The following is a 17258-nucleotide window of genomic DNA, read 5'->3' as shown; positions in this document are numbered from 1 at the left end:
TCCAATTGGCGGAGACCAATATTGGAAAATGGTCACAGGAAAAATGGAGAGACTGAATGAAGGATAGTTGCACTGGAAATTGTATTTGGATGGCTGGTGCAAGGAGAAGTCATTCCACATGAAAGAAATGCATTCTGAGAAGGAAGACATGAGTGTATCCCAAGCCGTGCATATCCACGGCTTTGATATGGACACACACACACACACACACACACACACACACACACACACACACACACACACACACACACACACACACACACACACACACACACACACACACACACACACACAACCCAAACAAACATGTTTAAATCACTCCTAAACATTTTGACAAAAAAAAAATCACACACTCTCCTATGCTCCTGGTGGAGACCTATGCCCAGAAGGGCACTTTTTCTAGTTAATTTCTGCATCTCTTAGGGCCCATTTAACCATATAATGCATTTGGATGGCAAAAATGGCAGATCTGCAAGTTCAGTGTCTTGAATGAGATGTGCTGTGCTATTTTCCAGCATTGAACCGTTGCACAGTGAAGTATAAACAAGGCTTTAGGATTTATAAGTCGTTTTTAGAATCCTCCTCCTCAGGAGCATATCCACGGATATCCCAAGCCGTGCTTGTCGACTAAATATAAGATTTTAGTCGACTAAATCTACAGTTGATTTAGTATTTTGGCGGATTTTATATCTGAAAATAGCAGATCTGCAAGCTCACAATTGAGCTTGCAACCAAGTGTAAAATTACTCATATTGGATCTCCACTAGTCCTTTCCTAACATTATTTTTAGTCTAGTTTTTGTTTGTTGACGAAATTGTCAGTATATTTAGTCTTAGTTTTAGTCATCATAGCTTAGTATTCATTTAGTTTCCATTTAGTTTTCGTCTGTGGAATAAGGTAGTCGACGGACATTTTTTGTCATAGTTTTAGTCGACGATATAGCATCCGATGGCTGGGAGGTTCCTATAGCATCATATGGCTGGGAGGTCGGCTAGAGACAAAAAGTGTCTGGTTGCCTAGAGACGAGGCAGCCAATCAGGACGATAGGTCGTCACTACGGTAGCCAATGAGAAAGGGACTGCGTGCGCTACATAAAATGTGATAAATGCACCATTTTCACCATTAGTGTGGACGACAGTGGACGATAAAATGCACCATAAACACCTTTATTTCACTACAGACAGGAATCAAATGTGTTACAAAATGTACAATTCATGATTTAAACATGAATATTCAACAGTTATATAATGAATATGCATGATTTAAACATGAATATTATTAAACAACTCTACAGCATCATTGCTGTGTCATGGTGGAGGAGGAGGGAGGGGCGTGGCCACAGAGTGAAAGGGGGGAGTGGTCGCGTGGTAAAGGGGCGTGGTCACATATCGAAAGGGGGCGTGGTCACATGGTAAAGGGGTGGAGCTTCGGGGTCACAGGGTACAGTTGGCTTCTGGAGACAGACGACACTTTGCTACGGTGAGGTACGTTTCCACCTGAAAGAATAATTACACTTTATTAATTATAATTAGTCTTTAATAATTCTAATGACACTTTATTAATAATAATTACACTTTATTAATAATAATTGCACTTTATTAACAATAATTGCACTTTATTAAAGACAGTTTGATAATTTTTATACCACAATTCTTATACAAGACGATTTTAACAAATTAACTGCTCCTGACGGAAGGGTCCGTCAGAAGGAATCTGCCGTAATGTTCCGTCTGATAAGCTTTATTATTGATATCAAACCGGATCGCCGATTTACTTTTTCCTTTTTTGCCTGGCCTTTCCTTCTTTAGCGATTCTAGACCGGATTGCGCAACCTCGCCCCCGCTACGTCGAAGTACGTTACCACCTGAAAGAATAATTACACTTTATTAATTATAATTAGTCTTTAATAATTATAATTACACTTTATTAATAATAATAATAATAATAATAATAATAAGCTTTATCTATATAGCACCTTCCATACAGGGTTGCAGTTCAAAGTGCTTCACAGGCAGGATATACATCAAGTGCTTTACAGATAGGTCATATAGGTTAAATAAAACACAATACAAGACAAGACAGTGAATGTGCATGACATCAGACATTGAGATGAGAGAAAAATATATATAGAATAATAATAAAATACATGATGGGAAGCCTCAATAAAGTGCTACGGCAGGGTGGAGAAGGCTAATCTGAAGAGGTGTGTTATTAGTTTGTGTTTGAATATGTTGGTGGAGTTGGCCTCTCTGATTTCCTGAGGAATTGTATTCCATAATTTTGGTGCATAAAACGAGAATGCTGCCTCTCCTATAGGCTATTTTCTTTCGTGGTTTCTTTTTTTTTCTTTTGTGGTTAGTAAACCTGCTGTTGAGGATCTTAGTGTTCTAGATGGAGTGATGGTAAGAAATCTGTTACGTATGCAGGGCCTTGGCTGTTGAGTACTTTTGTAATAATAATAATTACACTTTATTAATAATACTTGCACTTTATTAACAATAATTGCACTTTATTAAAGACAGTTTGATAATGTTTATACCACAATTCTTATACAAGACGAGTTTAAGAAGACCCAAAGTTATTCTCCATCGAGAAAAACATCTGCGAACCCCTTGGAACCAGGGGATGAGCGAGTGGCATCAGGACTTTAGAACCAGGGGATGAGCGAGTGACATCAGGACTTTAGAACCAGGGGATGAGCGAGTGACGTCAGGACTTTAGAACCAGGGGATGGACGTCAGGACTTTAGAACCAGGGTATGAGCGAGTGACGTCAGGACTTTAGAACCAGGGGATGAGCGAGTGACGTCAGGACTTTAGAACCAGGGGATGAGCGAGTGACGTCAGGACTTTAGAACCAGGGGATGAGCGAGTGACGTCAGGACTTTAGAACCAGGGGATGAGCGAGTGCCGTCAGGACTTTAGAACCAGGGGATGAGCGAGTGACGTCAGGACTTTAGAACCAGGGTATGAGCGAGTGACGTCAGAACTTTAGAACCAGGGGATGAGAGAGTGACGTCAGGACTTTAGAACCATGGGATGAGCGAGTAACGTCAGGACTTTAGAACCAGGGGATGAGCGAGTGACGTCAGAGCATCCCAGCAGCATGTCACCCTGGGCAAGACCTAAGCTGAAAAGACTATCAGCGGAAGTTGTGGCATTTTAGCAGAAGTATTGCCCAAGGAAGTGACGTTGATGCTTTACAAATCAGTTTACATTCTCCGTGAATGAAACAAGTGTTGTGATTGGTCGGGAAAATATCGTATCCGGGGGAAATACATTTGACGGATGTTCCGGAGGATACATCTGCCGATAGCTTCTCTGCCTTAGGTTGTGACCAGGCTTTTCTTCTCGCAGATAAGTAAGCCTGGGACCGAGGCTAGCAGCGTGTAGGTACAGGTACCTTATGCATGTCCTTTCTTTAAGAATCCTAGCTGCTAGGTAGCATAGACATAAATAAAGGCTAGATGGCCCAGTGCACTGTGGGATGTGTAGTTCTATGTACTCTACCAGCCCATAGACATATATAAAGGATAGATGCCCAGTGCATTGTGCGATGTGTAGTTATATGTACTCTACCAGACCATAGACATAAAGGCTAGATGGCCCAGTGCACTGTGGGATATGTAGTTGTACTCTACCAGCCCATAGACATAATATAAAGTCTAGATGGCCCAGTGCACTGTGGGATGTGTATAGTTCTATGTACTCTACCAGCCCATAGACATATATAAAGGCTAGATGGCCCAGTGCATTGTGGGATGTGTAGTTCTATGTACTCTACCAGCCCATAGACATATATAAAGACTAGATGGCCCAGTGCATTGTGGGATGTGTAGTTCTATGTACTCTAACCAGCCCATAGACGTTATATAAAGGCTAGATGGCTCAAGGCAGAGTCTATGATGTAGTTCACCCGGCGGCCATCTTGCTTCGGGGCTACAGTATGTTCTATGGCAGCTCAAACTAAAACAGTCATAACTCGCTCAAATCTTGACGGATTTACAAACGGGTTGGTTTATTACAAACGTTGTCAACGTGGCTATGATCCAGGATGATTATCTGCTTAATTTTCTTTTTTATATGAACATCATATAAAAGCATACAAGTATATGCGGACGTCTCTGACGTTTGTAACAAACCAAACCATTTGAAAATCGGTTGAAAATTGAGCAAGTTGTGGTTATTTAAAAGGTAGCCTATATGCCCCGCATAGACACAATGTTATGCTGCCCCAAAGTAAGAAGGTAGCAATGTTGCTCCATTGGGCAGCAGCGCGGGTCTAGCGCCATCTAGCGTTCTTATATATATATATGCTTGAAGGATCCTAGCAGCTGATAGGTAGTAGTAGTGTTGTAGTGAAGCATTATGGGATGTGTAGTTCTACCTTATGCATGTCCTTCTTGAAGCATCCTAGCAGCTGATAGGTGCGTCTCAGAGACTCCTCCCCCAGGCTGGTGAAATAGTTCCCGTACGGAGCCAGCTGCAACGCCTCGTTGTCTAACAGCACCTCCCCCGCCTCCTGATTGGCCTGTTCAAATGATTACATCATCATCGTTAATTATAGCACCGCTCATAGGTTGAGGGATGAGGGGTAAGATACGCCTCCCTTTTTCACCCTGAAACATCACATGCATTTAACTCATTCAGGACGGGAACCCATTTTTGGTGTTTTAAGCATTATGTTATACTTAAACTATAGAAAAATAGCAGATCTACAAGCTCGTGGCGCGGCACTCTGGCGCACGAAAATGTGGCGCAAAACATAAAGTGCTAATAGCACATGACTAATCTACATATAAACAAAAAGTAGTGACGTAGCCTACGGTATGGAGTCTGTTTGAGCCATCTAGGCAACCGCTTCCCCAGCCTCGCCAGCCGCACACAGAGACTATGGAACATCTTCTTCTTTTCCGCCATCAGACTCATGAATAGACACTGAACACTACAAGGGCCGGGCTATATGGCCATATGCCTGAGGCAAATGAAATGGCTTTCAGTGGTTTTAGTTAGAAATTGTAGTTTTAAGCACTTAGTTTTTACATAGATTACCTGACACTAGACTGTAGCTGTTTTTGGATGTTTCTGGATTTTTAACACACAATGAGTTTCACCTGCCTTTTACTTTGTAACTGGTATTGCTGACAATAAAGCTGAACCTTGTTACCTCGAACCTTGTCTCTATACTAAAACAAGAGACAGATTCAGATCAGTCCGTGCAGTGTCACCAGACCTAGTTCTTGTTCAGAATGAGGTCTCAGGCCTCAGGTCTAAATGGAATGTCAGTGTGAGGCCGCCATTGCTGTACTCTGACCTTAAATAAAATGCGTGCGTGCGTGCGTGCGTGCGTGTGTGCGTGCGTGCGTGCGTGCGTGCGTGCCTTTATCAACAGGTCGATGCCAGTCTTCAGAACGGTCAGTTTAGCAGAGATCTGGTTCCTCAGAGGAAACGACCGGCTGGGAAACTCCCAGGACTCGATCAGACGATACGAGATGGACAGGAGCTTCAGCACCTAGACACACACACAACGCACACGCACACGCACACGCACACACACACGCACACACACACACACACACACACACACACACACACACACACACACACACACACACACACACACACACACACATAGAGTTGAGCTTGCATAGTAGGTGGAGGCGTTGGTTACTATAGTTTTAATAATCTGGTCAGTATTTTCACTGAAAGTATTTAAAATTGTCTACTACCTCCACTATCTGTCCACTAATTGTAATGGACTGCACAGGGTTAGGGTACACACCTGAGACATGTTAGGGTACACACGTGAGACATGTTAGGGTACACACCTGAGACATGTTAGGGTACACACGTGAGACATGTTAGGGTACACACGTGAGACATGCGATCTCATGCACGAACAACGCACGCTCTCACGAGCACGCGCGAACCAACATGAACACAACAGAAGAACAAGAGTGTGTGGAGAGTGGCTGACCAGCAGGGACAGCCAGGTCGAGGCGACCTCTACCAAGATATGGACATGCAGCAACATCAATACACATCAAGGACTGGGTGCCAATAACAGTAGAAATATCAAGACAAAAAGGGCTGATAGAACAATATAAAAGGATGCTGGGGGTTCTCTGTCCTTGTTTCTCTGTCCTCGGAACAGACCTCTTCTTAATACACTTGTTTCTCTGTCCTCTGAACTGTCCTCTTCTTAATAAACTTGTTTCTCTGTCCTCTGAACTGTCCTCTTCTTAATAATCTTGGTAAGTAGCCTCAGAAGCCCAGACGTTTTTATTTCCAGGGAGAAAAAAAAAAGTCTGTGTGTCCGAGTCCACTTCAATTCGGCATAGAGTAGCGCAAACATCGATCACTCTCTGCTGATTTCTGATCGTCTGCACCTTTGTTAAATTGACACACACGTACACACACACACACACACACACACACACACACCTCTCTCTCTCTTCTCGCTCAAATTAATTAGTCTCATGTCCTGCAGCTGCGTCTATATTGTCCGGGTGGATCCTGCCGGGAGCTGCCTCTGCCATAGAAAGCAGAGATGGACCTCAGGCTAATTGATAAGTGACTAGAAGTGTGTTCTTCACTGTCCGACCCTGTATCAACTCGTCTGCTGACATTCAGCACTACACGCAGAGTGGTGCACTGTGGGTAATGTAGTGTAGTTCTTACCAAGGTGCGTTGGGTTTCGTGTTTGGAGTCTATCTGCATCAGGTACATGTCAGATCCACACAGAGTGGTGCACTGTGGGTAATGTAGTGTAGTTCTTACCAAGGTGCGTTGGGTTTCGTGTTTGGAGTCTATCTGCATCAGGTACATGTCAGATCCACACAGAGTGTTGCACTGTGGGTAATGTAGTGTAGTTCTTCTTACCGAGGTGCGCTGGGTTTCGTGTTTGGAGTCTATCTGCATCAGGTACATGTCAGATCCACACAGAGTGGTGCACTGTGGGTAATGTAGTGTAGTTCTTCTTACCGAGGTGCGCTGGGTTTCGTGTTTGGAGTCTATCTGCATCAGGTACATGTCAGATCCCCACAGAGTGGTGCACTGTGGGTAATGTAGTGTAGTTCTTCTTACCGAGGTGCGCTGGGTTTCGTGTTTGGAGTCTATCTGGGTCAGGTACATGTCAGATCCACACAGAGTGGTGCACGGTGTGCAATGTAGTGTAGTTATTCTTACCGAGGTGCGCTGGGTTTCGTGTTTGGAGTCTATCTGGGTCAGGTACATGTCAGATCCACACAGAGTGTCCTGAAGAAACACTTTATTCAGCTGTCTCTGTTCTTCTGACTGGAGAGATGCTTCCTGCACATACGCACACACGCACACACACACACACACACACACACACACACACACACACACACACACACACACACACACACACACACACACACACACACACACACACACACACAGGATGCAGTGAAACTGTGCACACACACTCCAAAGTTTGCCCAGTCAACCCTGCACAGTCCGCATGCAGCAGTACTGCTTCTGTAAAGCTGTGTTCAGACTGGGATGGTTAGAGTGGCAAAGACCACGTAGTTTATTACATACCAAGTCAATGCAAAGACCATGTAGTTTATTACATACCAAGTCAATGCAAAGACCATGTAGTTTATTACATACCAAGTCAATGCAAAGACCATGTAGTTTATTACATACCAAGTCAATGCAAAGACCATGTAGTTTATTACATACCAAGTCAATTCAAAGACCATGTAGTTTATTACATACCAAGTCAATGCAAAGACCATGTAGTTTATTACATACCAAGTCAATGCAAAGACCATGTAGTTGCATTGACAGAACAGCACAAACAGCACAAACGAGGATGTGTGCACCGTGCACGTGACCTCAGGGTGAGGTCGCGCACATACATCCGCCCATCCTCCCTCATATCAGGGCGTCTTACTGTTAGATAAATAATATTGTTATGAACTTTACTGTTATAAAATGTATATTGTTAAGAACTTACTGTTATATAATTAATATTGTTATGAACTCACAAACTCAGAGAAGATGTCCACTGAGGTTTATAAAATATGTTATATTAACTCACGAACTCAGAGAAGATGTCCTGGGCGCTGAGGTGGATGTGGTTGATTCGACTGACGGCCATGTTGAAAAGACGCTGCGCCTCCGAGACCATCTGACCTTCTGACCTCCACGAGAGAACGGACGCCACCGCGCACAGCAATACACACACTGAGGGAGACACACACACACACACACACACACACATTGAGACCGTGCACAGCAATACACACACTGAGGGAGACACACACACATACACACACACACATTGAGACCGTGCACAGCAATACACACACTGAGGGAGACACACACACACACACACATTGAGACCGCGCACAGCAATACACACACTGAGGGAGACACTTGCGCACACACACACACACACACACGCACACACACACACACACACACACACACACACACACACACACACACACACACGGCTCTATTTGCGTCCATGCTAAACTATACTTCACCTTTTCTTTACTATTTTGATGTTTTTTAAAGTTAAAACCAGCCGATCTACAAGCTCACAACGTGTAGATATAGATCTACAAGCTCACAACGTGTCGATATCGATCGGGTAGTTGAACTATTAATTTATTTTATTTTTTTTTAATAGTAAAATTGTCCAAAGTAGTTTTGGGATAAGGGCTTTAGCAGTACAGAAATATAGAGCTCCATTTGCGTCATCGCTAAACCCCTTATCCCTAAACTTCTTTGCCTTTTTTTACTATTTTGTAAAACATTTTTAAATAGTAACAATGGCCAGTTCTACAAGCTCACACCGTGTCAATGTAGATTGGCTAGTTGAACTATTCAAAAATGTTTTTCAAAATAGTAAAAATAAAAAAAAGGCAAAGAAGTTTATGGAGAAGGGGTTTAGCAGTAGTTTATGGAGAAGGGGTTTAGCAGTAGTTTATGGAGAAGGGGTTTAGCAGTAGTTTATGGAGAAGGGGTTTAGCAGTAGTTTATGGAGAAGGGGTTTAGCAATAGTTTATGGAGAAAGGGTTTAGCAGTAGTTTATGGAGAAGGGGTTTAGCAGTAGTTTATGGAGAAGGGGTTTAGCAGTAGTTTAGGGATAAGGGGTTTAGCAGTAGTTTATGGAGAAGGGGTTTAGGAGTAGTTTATGGAGAAAGGGTTTAGCAGTAGTTTATGGAGAAGGTGTTTAGCAGTAGTTTATGGAGAAGGGGTTTAGCAGTAGTTTATATAGAAGGGGATTAGCAGTAGTTTATGAAGAAGGGGTTTAGCCGTAGTTTAGGGATAAGGGGTTTAGCATTAGTTTATGGAGAAGGGGTTTAGCAGTAGTTTAGGGATAAGGGGTTTAGCAGTAGTTTAGGGATAAGGGGTTTAGCAGTAGTTTATGGAGAAGGGGTTTAGCAGTAGTTTAGGGATAAAGTGTTTAGCAGTAGTTTAGGGATAAGGGGTTTAGCGGTGACGAAAATGGAGCCCATATAAATATAGAGCCCCGTAAAATGTGTTATAATAGCAACAACAACAACAATATCTATTATAACAATAACCATAACAACAATAACAATAATTAAGAATATTTACCTGAAGTCATTTCTATGGATTCTATCAGGTCGCGGTGTTGTGTGTAGAATAATCTATAATATGTGTGTGTGTGTTGTAGGTTTGTGGTGTGGTGTGTTCTGATGCTCTCATTGTGTTTCTGCTTCTCATTTATAGTTGAAAACTCTATGATTATATTCATCAATGGAGAGAAATGATGACAACATATCTCTGTCACAAACGCGCGCACGCAAGCACACACACGCGCGCACGCGCACACACACACACACACACGCACACGCACACGCACACGCACACACACACACACACACACACACACACACACACACACACACACACACAGTGTATATAGAGTTACCATTGAATAAAGCATCAGTATAATGTCACTAATACTGGCTGTTCTGAAAGCTGTGGAAACATCTGATAAAAACACACAATAAACACAACATTTACCTCTAGAACCTTTACCTTCGTAGTGACTCATAGGAATGGACTACGTGACAACCAGTTATAGTCTGGTGACCACCAGGTATAGTCTGGTGACCACCAGGTATAGTCTGGTGACCACCAGGTATAGTCTGGTCACCACCGTATAGTCTGGTGACCACCGGAGACTCTGGTGACCACCGGAGAGACGGGTGGCAGCTGGAATGTAGACGGCACATGGGTGAGCAGTATGGGTTAGCTCCGTGAGGAGGAAGCCCAACAAACCCTCGGTGAGGCCTTTAGGAGGGCCATTCAGGCAGCAAGCGGAGCCTGCAGCACCACCTTGCTGCATGCTCAGGTGGAGTCTGTGGAACCATTGCAGCTTAGGAATCCACCACTCCTGATTGAAGTGCCTGGTGCTGGGACTCTGGTGCAATGCACAGGTCCTGGGCCTGGTGAGAGCAGGAGAAGACCTGGTGAGACGTAGGAGTGGACCTGGTGAGAGCAGGAGAGGACCTGGTGAGAGCAGGAGAGGACCTGGTGAGAGCAGGAGAGGACCTGGTGAGAGCAGGAGAGGACCTGGTGAGACGTAGGAGTGGACCTGGTGAGACGCCCAGTCCCGACAGAGTAGTTCGGGAGCAACGGATTGTGTGGCCCTGGTTTTTCCTGGGTATAAATACCCTGAAGTGTATGAAAGAATACTTTATCAACTAGAAGTAAAAAAGAAAATACTTTACCTGAATCTTCAACCGCTTGTCCATAGTCGGGTCACAGGGGCAACAGCTCTGATAGGTATTTCGGGACTCATTGGTAGATCTGTTATTTTGTGAATGAATTTACATGTGCCCTGTCACCCTGTTCCACTAAGTTTTCATCTCACTTCATGCCCTGTGTCCCACTGATGTTCATATCATGGATGTCTCTGCACTGATGTTCATATCATGGATGTCTCTGCACTGATGTTCATATCATGGCTGTATCTGCCCCGTGAGATTCAGTGACGTCTTGCATTATCTGCTCCTCTGTGAACAACATGTTTTTTGGCCTTGTTGTTTGACACGTTGGTCTGTGTAACGATTACAATATGCTATATTAACCGTGTCCATTTTGGACATGGTGAGAGATCCTTTTGAATGCTGTCCGGACCTACCATTTTCTCCCCCGGTGTAATTGGTAATATATCTAATGGAAAATCCTTCTAGCTCTGCTTGTCTCACTTCTCTTCCTTGTGTCTGTCAAAATTATGTACTCTGAAATACTTTGACTTTTACTCATTTTAGTATTGTAGTTGTTCCTCTAAAGTATTTTTCCTTAAAAGGTTATTAATATAGGATTTAAGTTTAACAGTATAACATTAAGGATAAAGTTTAATATTCACTTGTTTAAAAGGTTTTACAGTCCTTTACATTAGGTATTTTCTGACTTGAGTACTTTTACTCGATTACATTCTTCCAATTATCCGCTTATGACGGAGCTAGACATTAAAGTGTTGGGGATATTTATTTTCATAATTAGGGCTATGTATCCCTTATAGAAATACATAACAAATGGGCCTTCAATCCTCCTATTTCTAACAAGCTCCACCAGAGAGCTCCAGTCTTCCTCCTGGGGGATCCCGAGACGTTGCAAGGCCAGCTGAGCCACCTGAAGAAAATCAGTACAATTCAATAAAATACTTTACCTGAAGTCAGAAGTTGGCCCAATGGGAATGTGCATCACGTAAATCACACGCTGTGTTCATGATTTGAGGCAATTTATTAAAAACGGAGCAAATCCTGCAAACTTTGGAAGCCAATCTTAGCCAATCAGGATGGAATGTGAAGAATGTGAATATGTATAGCCCTCATGGACAATCAAAATCAGTTTGAAATCAGTGAAGTCAGTGTAATTAGTCATGGACACTGGTTAAAACCTCACTGGTGAAAACCTCACTGGTGAAGACATCACTGGTGAAGACATCACTGTTGAAGACATCACTGGTGAAGACATCACTGAAGAAAACATCACTGGTGAAAACATCACTGGTGAAGACTTCACTGGTGAAGACATCACTGGTGAAGACATCACTGGTGAAAACATCACTGGTGAAAACATCACTGGTGAAGACATCACTGGTGAAGACATCACTGAAGAAAACATCACTGGTGAAAACATCACTGGTGAAAACATCAATGAAGAAAACATCACTGGTGAAAACATCACTGGTGAAGACTTCACTGGTGAAGACATCACTGGTGAAAACATCACTGGTGAAAACATCACTGAAGAAAACATCACTGTTGAAGACATCACTGGTGAAGACATCACTGGTGAAAACATCACTGGTGAAGACTTCACTGGTGAAGACATCACTGGTGAAGACATCACTGGTGAAGACTTCACTGGTGAAGACATCACTGGTGAAAACATCACTGGTGAAGACATCACTGGTGAAGACATCACTGGTGAAGACATCACTGAAGAAAACATCACTGGTGAAAACATCACTGGTGAAAACATCAATGAAGAAAACATCACTGGTGAAAACATCACTGGTGAAGACATCACTGGTGAAGACATCACTGGTGAAGACATCACTGGTGACGTGGTGTCATAATTAAACGTTATGTTGATAATTAAAGTTATGTTGATATGACACAATGAAAACATGTCATAAAGTTATGTTGATAAGTTATGTTGATAAAGTTATGTTGATATGACACAATTAAAACATGATGTCATAATATTAGACCTGAGTTAAAAACATTCCCTTTTAAAGAATATATATTCAAAGATTTGCGCCAAATCTTTACGATTTTTCAAAAATAACAGGCCTACAAGCTCGTAGCGTGCCACTCGGTGGCGTGTTATGAGCTTGTAGATCTGCTATTTTTCAAAAGCTAAATTATAACATCATGTTTAAAACACCAAAAGGGGTTCCCGCCCAAAATGGGTTAAAAGTTATGTTGATATGACACAATGAAAACATCGTTGGTCCCATTCTCATTCATAATCATATTGATGTTCATTTCTTGGCCACAACAACATGCACGACACAGGTGTGATGAATGAATGATGTCACACGTCCACCTCAATGGAAACTAAATATATACGCTAGTAAACGTGACTTCCTGTTAAACCAGAGTCAACTTAGTGGGATGAATTGAATAGCAGCTTCCAAAATCACTCGCATGGTTTCATTTCATGACATCTGCAACTGTATTCCTAACAACGCTCCACGTTGATGCAACTGAAAAACCTTCAATGGCTGGGTTTCCCAAACGCATGTGGTGAAAGACTTGTAGTGCTGCACATGCTCAGATGCTCCTCTAGGCCGCACATGAAGCCTGTGAACATAGCCATTTCGTGCATAGATGTGCCATGCAATGGTAGGCCTCAGGTCTACCATTCTGAAATGTAATTGAATAATATTTGGACAGCTGACTCTTAATATATATATATATATATATATAGGAAATTAAGAGTCAGCTGTCCAAATATTATTCAATTAAATTGCGCTACCATTGTGTGGCACATCTATGAGAGGAGCATCTGAGCATGTGCAGCACTACAAGTCTTACACCATAGTATACGTATGGGAAACCCAGCCAACAATGTCCCTGGCAGTGTTTTTGGTGCTACAGTTAAAGAACACGAGCGTGCTTGACACCAAGGTTGTTGATGTCTTCACCAGTGATGTCTTCACCAGTGATGTCTTCACCAGTGATGTCATCACCAGTGATGTGTGCACAGCTGATGTTTTCACCAGTGATGTTTTCACCAGTGATGTTTTCACCAGTGATGTCTTCACCAGTGATGTCATCACCAGTGATGTCATCACCAGTTCACCAGTGATGTTTTCACCAGTGATGTCTTCACCAGTGATGTCTTCACCAGTGATGTCTTCACCAGTTCACCAGTGATGTTTTCACCAGTGATGTCTTCACCAGTGATGTTTTCACCAGTGATGTCTTCACCAGTGATGTCTTCACCAGTGATGTCATCACCAGTTCACCAGTGATGTTTTCACCAGTGATGTCTTCACCAGTGATGTTTTCTTCAGTGATGTCTTCACCAGTGATGTTTTCACCAGTGATGTCTTCACCAGTGAGGTTTCACCGGTGAGGTTTTCACCATGAGGTTTTCACCAGTGTCCATGACTAATTAAACTGACGACATGTTGGGTGCATTTGTTTTTCGCCAGTGTTCATGACTCCTTTAAGGGCAATGACGACATGTACGATGCACTAGCCCCTCCTATGCCCAGCTTTGTCTGTTTACGTGTGCCCCATAGCGATGATTTGATTGGCTGAGCACCCCGTAGTGTTGATTTGATTGGCTGAGCACCCCGTAGCGATGATTTGATTGGCTGAGCACCCCATAGTGATGATTTGATTGGCTGAGCACCCCATAGCGATGATTTGATTGGCTGAGCACCCCATAGCGATGATTTGATTGGCTGAGCAAAGTACGTATTGAGCCGAGTGGAATAGTATACTATTCCACCATATAGCACCCTGCTTATAAGCAGGGTACTGTGGGCTATAGTTCCAAACATTAGAACTACCCCATTGAGACAAAGCGGGGTGCTGTGGGCTATAGTTCCAATCATTGGAACTATCCCATTGAGACAAAGCGGGGTGCTGTGGGCTATAGTTCCACACACTGGAACTATCCCATTGAGACAAAGCGGGGTGCTGTGGGCTATAGTTCCACACATTGGAACTATCCCATTGAGACAAAGCGGGGTGCTGTGGGCTATAGTTCCACACATTGGAACTATTCCATTGAGACAAAGCGGGGTGCTACGGGCTATAGTTCCACACATTGGAACTATCCAATTGAGATAGAATGAGCACTTCCTCATTCCTCTCCTCATAATATATTATGGAACATGAAGCTAACATTAGCCTAGCGTTGATGCGTGTGTGTGTGTGTGTGTGTGTGTGTGTGTGTGTGTGTGTGTGTGTGTGTGTCTAATGATACATAATGGAACATGAAGCTAACACAACAACATGTTGTGATGAGTGTTGTTATCTATAGTTCATTTATTCAACAGTCCATGACACACACACACCATCTGCCACACACACACACACACACACACACACACACACACACACACACACACACACACACACACACACACACACACACACACACACACACACATGCGCACACACACACACACACACACACACACACACACACACACACACACACACACACACACACACACACACACACACACACACACACACACACACACACACACACACACACACACACACACACACACACACACACACATTTATAGAGCCCCTTTCATTACACAGTGCAGCGCAAAGTGCTTTACAGAAATAAATACAGAAAAAGACGAAGCATCAAACAACATAAAAGTTAAAATATACATAATGTACTAAAACATTAACAACATTAAGACAGAGCGAGGTCAGTGGAAAGCAAAAACACAAAGAGAAAGAATTACATAAGGCATTAAAAACAGACAGAGCAGTTGGAATAACAAGGAGATAAAAGGTATAAAAACAGGCAGAGCAGTTGGAATAACAGCGAGATAAAAGGAATAAAATAGATAAAAGGTATAAAAACAGGCAGAGCAGTGGGAATAACAGAGAGATAAAAGGAATAACAGAGATAAAAGGTATAAAAACAGGCAGAGCAGTGAGAATAACAGAGAGATAAAAGGAATAACAGAGATAAAAGGTATAAAAACTCAGCCGGATTTTTTGCGCAACCACCTTTAAGCTGTGTTTTAAAAATGTCAAGTGAGGGTGCAGGTCTAATGTTTTCCAGCAGGGGGAGTGGTTCTACCAGGCTAGGTCTAAGGTGGATTGAGAGTTTATTCCAAGCCGTCTGCCCATAGAAGCAGAAAGCTGCTTCAGGTCTAAGGTAGATTGGGAGTTTATTCCAGGCCGTCGGCCCATAGAAGCAGGTGTAAAGTGGATTGGGAGTTTATTCCAAGCCGTCGGCCCATAGAAGCATGGGCCGTAATCAGTCCAATCAGGGCATTGCAGTAATCAGTCCAATCAGGGCATTGCAGTAATCAGTCCAATCAGGGCATTACAGTAATCAGTCCAATCAGGGCATTGCCGTAATCAGTCCAATTGTGAAAAGACAAAAGCTTTGAGGAAGCATGAGGTCAGTCCGCTGCACCCCCAGGTTGGCAGAGGAAGTGCAGCGCCCAGGATTACATTAGATAATTGACACTGGGTGAAAAAATGGGTTACAAAATTGAGGGATAAATAAAAAAAAGAACCAACGTCTTTGCATCGTCTAACGATAGAAAGGCTAGAAGCCTAAAATCCATAGACACAGCCTGGCCAGTTGTAGCCTTTACACCAACCTGGGGAGAGTTTATAGCCTTTACACCAACCTGGGGAGAGTTTATAGACTTTACACCAACCTGGGGAGAGTTTATAGACTTTAGACCAACCTGGGGAGAGTATATAGACTTTACACCAACCTGGGAGAGTCTATAGCCTTTACACCAACCTGGGGAGAGTATATAGACTTTACACCAACCTGGGAGAGTTTATAGCCTTTACACCAACCTGGGGAGAGTTTATAGACTTTAGACCAACCTGGGAGAGTCTATAGACTTTACACCAACCTGGGGAGAGTTTATAGACTTTAGACCAACCTGGGAGAGTTTATAGCCTTTACACCAACCTGGGAGAGTATATAGCCTTTACACCAACCTGGGAGAGTCTATAGACTTTACACCAACCTGGGAGAGTCTATAGACTTTACACCAACCTGGGGAGTCTATAGCCTTTACACCAACCTGGGAGAGTATATAGACTTTACACCAACCTGGGAGAGTCTATAGACTTTACACCAACCTGGGGAGTCTATAGCCTTTACACCAACCTGGGGAGAGTATATAGACTTTACACCAACCTGGGAGAGTCTATAGACTTTACACCAACCTGGGGAGAGTCTATATACTTTACACCAACCTGGGAGAGTTTATAGCCTTTACACCAACCTGGGAGAGTTTATAGCCTTTACACCAACCTGGGAGAGTTTATAGCCTTTACACCAACCTGGGAGAGTATATAGACTTTACACCAACCTGGGGAGAGTTTATAGACTTTAGACCAACCTGGGAGAGTCTATAGACTTTACACCAACCTGGGGAGAGTTTATAGACTTTAGACCAACCTGGGAGAGTTTATAGCCTTTACACCAACCTGGGAGAGTATATAGCCTTTACACCAACCTGGGAGAGTCTATAGCCTTTACACCAAC

At 43.0% G+C, this 17258-nt stretch overlaps 1 protein-coding gene across 1 annotated transcript; it reads right to left on the bottom strand.

Annotated features, from left to right (window-relative positions):
• Positions 1-1398: 1398 nt before the first annotated feature.
• On the bottom strand, positions 1399-8160 carry gh1 (growth hormone 1; the record flags this gene model as incomplete). Its single annotated transcript, XM_083779040.1, has 5 exons — positions 1399-1496; positions 4387-4530; positions 5380-5511; positions 7188-7310; positions 8071-8160. 5 exons carry the CDS (start codon positions 8158-8160, stop codon positions 1434-1436), a joined length of 552 nt encoding a protein of 183 aa, XP_083635166.1. The 3' UTR covers positions 1399-1433.
• Between the last annotated feature and the right edge of the window lie 9098 nt (positions 8161-17258).

This window comes from Protomyctophum parallelum, assembly GCF_964188405.1.
Source record: "Protomyctophum parallelum genome assembly, chromosome: 13".
Taxonomy (NCBI): Eukaryota; Metazoa; Chordata; class Actinopteri; order Myctophiformes; family Myctophidae; genus Protomyctophum; species Protomyctophum parallelum.
Note: the sequence above shows the minus strand (reverse complement) of the source record. Positions and strands in the feature narration are given on the sequence as shown.